Here is a 7,876-nt window from a genome sequence, read left to right on the forward strand (position 1 = left end):
ATATCGTCAACGTAGGTCAGTAGTTGGGTGGACTTGAAGAGGATGGGGTCTCTTGCATTAACATCTGCATCGCGGATCACCTTTTCTAGGGCCAGATTAAAGAGGACGCATGATAAGGCATCCTTTGTCTTAGACCGTTGCTCACGAGAGTGATCCTGCTGCTTTTATCTGGCCCCGCACAATTGCTGTACTACGTGGTATCCCATTCTTATGTATGGGACAGGTAATATCTCGTTGTCAGTCGTGAAGCTGTCTCAAACATTGAGCATAAATTGATGAACCGCTTTATGTAGTTGGTCGCCTTCATATTTAACTAATTCGACTGTAATTTCATTGGATCCTGGCGCCTTATGGTTTTTAAGCTGATGAATTGAATGGACTGTTTCTTTCATGCTTAGTAGTGGCAAGATTTATCCATCGTTTTCCGTTGGCGGAACCTCCAACTCGTGTATATTTTGTTTGTTGAGCAGTGAGTCAAAGTACTCAACTCATCCCTCCAATATGCCCATACCGTCGGAAATCCAATTCCTTTTTTGTCTCGGCAGGATGAGCATCGAGGTGTATAAGGCTTCATCCTTCTGACTTGTTGGTTGCTCCCTGTACTTCTCAAGTTCACAGTGCTGTTGGTTCTCCCAAGCTGCACGCGCCCGCGTTCTTTATTAGTGCATCATTGCCGGGAATAAAGCATTCTTCCATACCGTTGCTAGCTCACATTCATCATCGAAGCAGCCATTCCGACGGGGACGAAGGATGATTGTGGCCGTATCAATGATACTGTTTTTCAGCTTTTTGTGAAGATGATTTGTCGATGCTTCATCGACTACCAGATCATTGGTAGATCTAATAAGCGCTTCCTGTCCTCTAGGAAAACATCTTCGATGAGGATTCATCATAAAGACTCAATGTTTCACATCATATCGTTAACCTACCCTGAGGAAGGAATCCATCAGGTGTGCCAAGTAAAGTATCCCCTAGCCTTAACCTAGGACCAACCCTGACAAGAGGGGGTGTAAAGGAGCCCTTGGAAGCGCGGAATAGAAATTTCAATGAAAACAAGGCCCACGTAATTTTCCGAGTCCCGTTTTTCTGCATAATTTTCACATCGAGCCCGTATTTTCTTTCTACGGTCCTGACAGGGACCCGACTTTTCATATAAGCATTTTAAGGGTCCACCTCCTGCTTTAATTTTTTAGTATCAACTTATTATTCACTAGTTAACCTTTTATTTTTCAGGTCAAAGTACGGAAGGTCCTCGTCGTGTCAGTGTTCAAATGAGTGCCGGTTTAGCGATGAAGAGCAACTTTGTTGTTTCACAAAGCGATCTCTGGGATACGCACACTCTCTCTCATGCCAAACAGCATTCACGCCAATCGCCGCGAAATCATCCCAACCCACAACGTTGTAGCGAGCATAGTCACATAATTCCATATGAATCCAACACCACATCCCCAATACAACGTTCCGTATCGGAAAAGAATCGCAACAAACATAGGCAAAAACCGCAAAAAGGAACTGTTTGCCAAAGTGAAACAGATAGCGAACGTGAACAACGCGAACCACCACCACAATGTACGCAAGTTAGAAAATTAGGAAAATCCACCCCTTATTCGGCGCATCATCACTCTTCACCAAATGTAGCACCTGACAAACAGCGAAAACACCGCATCAAAACCGATTCATCAATGTACGGTGCTAGTTCTGAATCAGAACTTTTAGACGGAGACACTGCTATCCTGCCCATTTTCAGAAAACTCCTTACAGAAAAACAGCCCCGCTATCGGGGCCGAAGTGCTGTTGGTCAAAGTTGTCCTAATATTTCTATAAAATGTGATATCGTCGAATATTTGTAATACATTCAGATGATTGGAAAGGGTATCTTTCGAGGAAGTCCTTCTTAAGGATTAGATTGTTGTGAAAAATATATAATTTAATCTAATTCTGGATATGAATAATTCAACCATCCTGAGAAACAAATGATAAGGCCTGTCACCAAGCTCCTGAAGCGATTTCTAACTTCAAATTTCTTCGACTGCTTTGCTCCATAAGGACTGCGCAGGCTGCTATGATATTATCTTATTACCAAGAGAAAAATTTTTATATACGTTTTCTGTTTTTCATTTAACCCCGGTTCGGAGTTTTCTTAAAAAAGGTCAATTTCTGAAAATGTTTACACTTCAAAAAGTTGATTATAAGTTCTTATTTTATGTGATCCCTGTTTCTAATGAGATATTCAGGATCTCGAAAACGTGAGCATACGCTTGCTTCAAGTATTCATGAAATTCTCAATATCGACTGATCATCACACGGCGACATTAAGCTAGGATAAAATAATGCAGTAAATATAAAAATTAATAATAATTTGCTCTTCTAGAAATAAGCTAGGCTTGGCATAGAGCACATTAGTATCTACTATGGTTAATGAATTAACTATAATTGAGAATTTATAAGGCAAGTGAAAGTAGAAAGTCATTATGTACCTTAGATACTCTTACTCGTTAGTCCTAGACCAGTTATAAGTTTGAGGGAAAAAGATATTTTTAGTGATAGCATCGAAAATTACACGGAATAATTTCCCGTACGTTTAATTTCCAATACTCTTGAATTTTACGAGCAATAGATTAAAGTATTCTTTTTTTAATGTTAGTTGTTAATGTGTCTTAAAAATATAAATAAATAGCAGACATAATTAGAAATTATTCAAGTTGTTAGGAGCTAGATATTATATGTGTATATTATGTATGAAAGTTTAATTATTTTATTTTGATTTTATAAGGGATCAAAGCGCGAATAACCAACATTTTTTTATCCTGGTCACAATTGTGTTTCTAAGTCGAAATTCTAAGGAACATCATCCTTCCATCTTTCATGTAGGTGTATTCTGAATGTAATAAATAAATCAAAAGAGCTTGAATGAATCTAATATACTAGAATGAGCTAAGAAGAAAGTTCCATTTGCTATTTCTGTTTTCAAGCAAGAGTATCAGAATGATATCATAACTCACAGAAAAGAAAGACTTCATTTAAAATTCAACACTTTGAGAAGATATACTTGCGAGTATGTACGCCTTTAATTCAAGATTGTGTAAAGAATAAACAGACAAACAGTAAACCGATTTTAATAAAGTTTGTGTCCTAAAAACAATGAAATATGTACTACGAACCTTGCTTAATTTTACAGTTTACTCAAACAAATACAAAATTTGTTCATTTATATGGATATTTGCTATTTATGAACCCCAGACAAACAACTCCAATAAAATCTATAAAAAATGTTTATTTTATCAATAATAAAAAAGTAATAGTAATTTATTCATGTATTTATTTGATTTATTTTAGAGGAAAATAATTCAATTAAATATTGCCTCTAGAAGGAGAAGAAAGTAGCTTAGCCTACGATTTGGGGAAGGGGGGAGGGTGGACTGTGTTGGACTCCCGCAACGGTACGCCGTCGGAATACCAACTAAACACCTCTCGATCGTCAACTCCAACTCTTGTCTTCTTTGCAACGAGAAGTACCCGAACGTAATGTGCAACACGGCTCTACCTGTCAGCGCTCCTCAGCATCCCCTCGACAATGCTATCTGGAGAGAGATACCCTGTGTTTAAATAGAGCTCCTGACGAACCCCATCCACCTTCCACAAGAAAAAAGGTGTGATCTGCGTCGTCCAGAACTTTATTGTAAAACGCACAATCAGGAGGTTGTGCCTTTCCAATCTTGTGCAGGTAAGACTGAAAATACCTCCAAGCCCATTAGGAACTGGGTACGGAAATAGTCAGTCTCACCATGCTTCCGATTCAGCTAATGAGCCGCGACTTGCATCTGCCTCTAATCTTATTTTGCCAAGAGAGTTGCCACTCATCTAATGTCCGTTGCCGTTCTTCACGAGCAACCACCTCCCTTACGCTTATATATGGCTTTACGGCAACGAGGATCACTCCTGCGGCCGGTTCAGAGACAGTGCGGTACGCTGAAGCCACTCGCAAGCTCCCCATCTCTGTACTTGCGCAAGATGCCATGAGCGATAGCCCATGCCTCTGCATCGTCTTTCCATCTTATGGAATTAAAGGCATTTCTGACGTCAAGCATTACAAGGAGCATCACCCGTCGAGCTCGGCGGCTACGAACGGCTCGACGAACGGGATCCACGATTTGCATGACAGCTTCAACTGTGAATCTCCCTGCACTAAAACCGAACTGCCGTGGGGATAAGTCTCCTGTAATACATATCGCTTCAATGAGTCTACTTCTGATGAGCTTTTCGAGTACTTTCCCGGTAGTGTCAAGCATACAAAGTGGTCAGTATGAAGAGAGCAACTCAGGGTCGCCTTTTCCTTTGCTGATCAATGCAAGCCTCGCCGCTTTCCAACGAGAAAAGAAACATCCTCTTTCATCCGCTGAATGCGCCAAGCAGTAGATCTGGCCGATGTTGAAGCACCAGTTTGTATACCTCTACAGGGATACCATCAAGTCATGACGCCTTTTTTTCATAGAAAAAACTGCCTCTTTGAACTCTTTTAAAGAGAAAAGTGGGCTGTCCTCTGCGCTCTCCGAGTCACCGCCATCATCCCTGCATACCCCGGGAAAAGTGTCCGTACAATGTGGTCCATTTACTCAGCCTTAAGTGAGCTTGATTTCCGCACAGCCCCGATTTTTCGGGTTACTACGGTTCACCTCCTACACCAGGTCCTGCCGGCAGCCTTTGCTCCTGTTTATTGCGCTGCGTAGGCTTCCTTCTGGTCGTTTAGATGTTTTGACTTTGTGACACTCCTTCCGGAGCTCTACAATTTTCGTCGTCCACCAATATATAGGAGACCTGTCATGTCTCGATACCCTCCTGGGCATGAAAGCTCAGCAGGTCAACGTTATCAGGTTCATAACTGAATTTACGACAGTGTCAGCTGCAGTAGCGCCACCTCCAGGAGTGCCCTACAGCATGGCCCCATTTGCTCCAGGAGTTTCTACGAACCTCCCGGTGTTCACCTTCGTGACGGTCCACGCACAGAAAGAGCGTTGGAATGGCACATACCGGGTTTAGATAATCCACCTCGAATGGAATGTATTGATGGTCGCTTGTCGAGAAGCCTTCCAGAACTCGCCACCCGTCCCCTAGCGACACCAGTGACTCCGACGCAAAAATTACGTCGGGAATGCTTCCTTCACAGCCTGGGTGCCGGAACTTTGGAGCCGATCTGGTGTTACTAAACTACAAGTCCTGTTCTCGCTGTCATTTCGGGATGCCGTCCGAACCCAGATGGCATATATCAGAGTGTCAGGAAGCTAGGTCCTTGTTTCGGTGCTTTTCACTGCGCAATGCTCTCATGAGACGCGCCGTGGTCCCTGCATAGAATGTAACTCTCCTTTTCGTTGCAGGTATTCGCTTTATGGCCTACCTGACCGCATCTACAGCATGTTACCCTTTTGTTAGGTCCCCGACAGATTGCAGACATGTGCCCATAATCCAGACATCTGTAACATTTCCCCAACTTTCTTTTTGGTGCTCCATCCTTCGGGTCCGCCTTAATTTTAGATAGAGGCTTTTCTGATGACACGGCGTGTTATTGCCTGTTGTCCCTCCTCGTCTTTTTCTTTTAAGCCCTAGAAAGTACCTGAGTAAAGTCTCCTTCAGGTGCCCCTTCCTCCTTTCGTTTTTTCCCCAGTTCGCTTTGTAGCGGACTGTCTGCGACCCACTTAACGCTTACGAGGTTCTCAGCGGTTTCTCATCGGATAATTCATACCTTGCTGCGTCCTTCGCTGGGAGCTGCGGTGAGCGTTTTCGTGCTGCGTAAAAACGCAGTCAACTCATTCTCCATTTCCGCTATCATCATCATCAAATAAGGTCCTTACCTTTTTGGCCAGGCTAATCAACCCGTGGGGCCAAGATATGGATTCCAATTTAAAAGCCAACAAAGAAGATGAAGAAGAGATGTTGATACCAGTCAATGCTGCCCGCAAGCTTTTGTGGGACATGAAAATCGACGATCCAACGGGGACTGACGTACCCCTTACGCAAGCAGATCGTGCTGAGGGTAGAGCAAATAAATCTGAAGCACTCGAAGGGCGCCGCAACTGTTGATTTTACTTCTAGAGGAAGACAACATCGCTCTACATCGGAGAAATCCCAACCATCAAATGGCTAAAAAGCAAATATTGTTAAATGTTAATTTATTCCACCACCTATAAGACGCTGATTGGGACAAACCAAGCATGTGTCCTAGCCAGGAAGATTTTATACGCTTTCTGTGTTCGAATCTGAGTTTGAGTGACCTAACCGCGCTTAAGTTGGAGCAAGCTGGAGCGACCGTTCAGCTCCACCAGAAAAACTAGCACATTGGACGTCCACCATCGCTGCTAGTTGAGACGCCAATGCAACGCATTCGCTTTGGGGCAGCTGAGAAATCAACGAAAGAGGTAAGGTAAGAGGTAAGAGGTCTTTGACGTTATTATTAATACAAACTTAATCGATGTGTAACAGTATATCAACCTTCCATTTCTCCAGCTCGGTGATCTTAGGATGGAGAACTGGAGAGTGTCTGATCAGACATCCTCCTCAAATCACAGTTGGATACTTTTCAGTTTAAACCACGCTGTAAAGGACTCCAATTCTTTCAGATAACTCGAGAAGGTTGATTGTTCAAGTTCTCAAGAACAAACTCTTCGGCACGCAAATTGGCAACTTAACACGACAGAAGAGTTTGAATCAAAGGTTGGGGTTTTGAAAAAAGCATTCCAAATCGCCTTGAGACTCTCGTGCCCTGCTAAATACAACAAGAAGACATTGCCACCATGGTAGAATGAGGACCTGTCCAACCCCGGAAGCTCTCCAAGGAGGAGTTCAACATCTGCTACAGTACAAATACTGACAGCCATAGAAGAACTGCATGAAGAGGTATAAGTCGCCCATTAATACTGCTAGGAAGCGGTTCCGGCTGGAGAATTGTCAGAACATTGAAAGCACCAGCAAATCTGCAAGACTCAGCAAGATTCTCGCCAAGGAACATGCGAGCATATTCTTTCTTAAAAAATTGGAAGACTCCTGGACGGAATCTTTTGGTGAGACCCTGAAGCTACTAGTTCAGACGTATTTTCCCGCCAGTGAGGAGGACTGTGATTCAGAGCCTTACTTGAAGGGTATGCAACACCAGTCGAGTGAGATTATAAAATCGGTAATTATCAAGGATAAAATCATGCTCATGCTCCACCAGCCGGGGGGATGTCGCCACAAAGGACAAAGCCCTAATAGCCGCTTGGCTGTTGGTCAGAATGGTTATGTTACGCTTGGGACTCAGATCATGCCCCAGCACCGAAAGGCTTTCAAACTTGGGGGACCATACAACGCCGTCTTGTTCAAATTTTCATGATTGTAGAAGCTCAGCCCTTCTTTTGACTGCAGTGCAAGATAGCTCTTCTATCTTCATTTATCCCAAATATTCCATTTTAATCCAAAGAAAAATATGTTTCCAAGTAACATCATTTTTTAATTGAAATAATAAAACTTGTTGTTTCTTTTTCGTTGGTGTGGGTATTTATTCTTGCAAATACCGATATTTCGGGAACCACTTGTTCCCTTCATCAGTGCAAACAAGTTTGCTCATCTATAGACATTATGTTCTATTTATACTACTCTATACTATGATATTATAATTACGACTAAAAACTTATATCTAGGTCCTGAAAAAGAAAATAAATATTTAATTTAACTACCTAATAGCTAATGTATCTTAAAACTTATATCTAGGTCCTGAAAAAGAATATTTAATTCACTTCCTAATAGCTAATTTATCAATCCTAAAACAAGACGAGATTATTTTACTTTAAGAGTTTTCTAAACAATGAATGCCAAAAATTGGGATCCATTAATGGAAACCAATCCGTAA

At 42.1% G+C, this 7,876-nt stretch overlaps 1 protein-coding gene across 2 annotated transcripts in view; it reads left to right on the plus strand.

Moving 5' to 3' along the window:
• Positions 1 to 3,289, plus strand: part of LOC119652964 (gamma-aminobutyric acid type B receptor subunit 2) — a 41,838-nt gene extending 38,549 nt beyond the window's left edge. For both annotated transcript variants that reach the window (XM_038057361.1, XM_038057362.1), the window contains exon 15: positions 1,234 to 3,289. In XM_038057361.1, coding sequence (XP_037913289.1) covers positions 1,234 to 1,850 — 617 coding nt within the window. In that variant the 3' untranslated portion in view covers positions 1,851 to 3,289. The remainder of the gene's footprint in view (positions 1 to 1,233) is intronic.
• The last annotated feature ends 4,587 nt before the right edge of the window (positions 3,290 to 7,876 follow it).

This window comes from Hermetia illucens, chromosome 3 (genome assembly GCF_905115235.1).
Source record: "Hermetia illucens chromosome 3, iHerIll2.2.curated.20191125, whole genome shotgun sequence".
Lineage (NCBI taxonomy): Eukaryota > Metazoa > Arthropoda > Insecta > Diptera > Stratiomyidae > Hermetia > Hermetia illucens.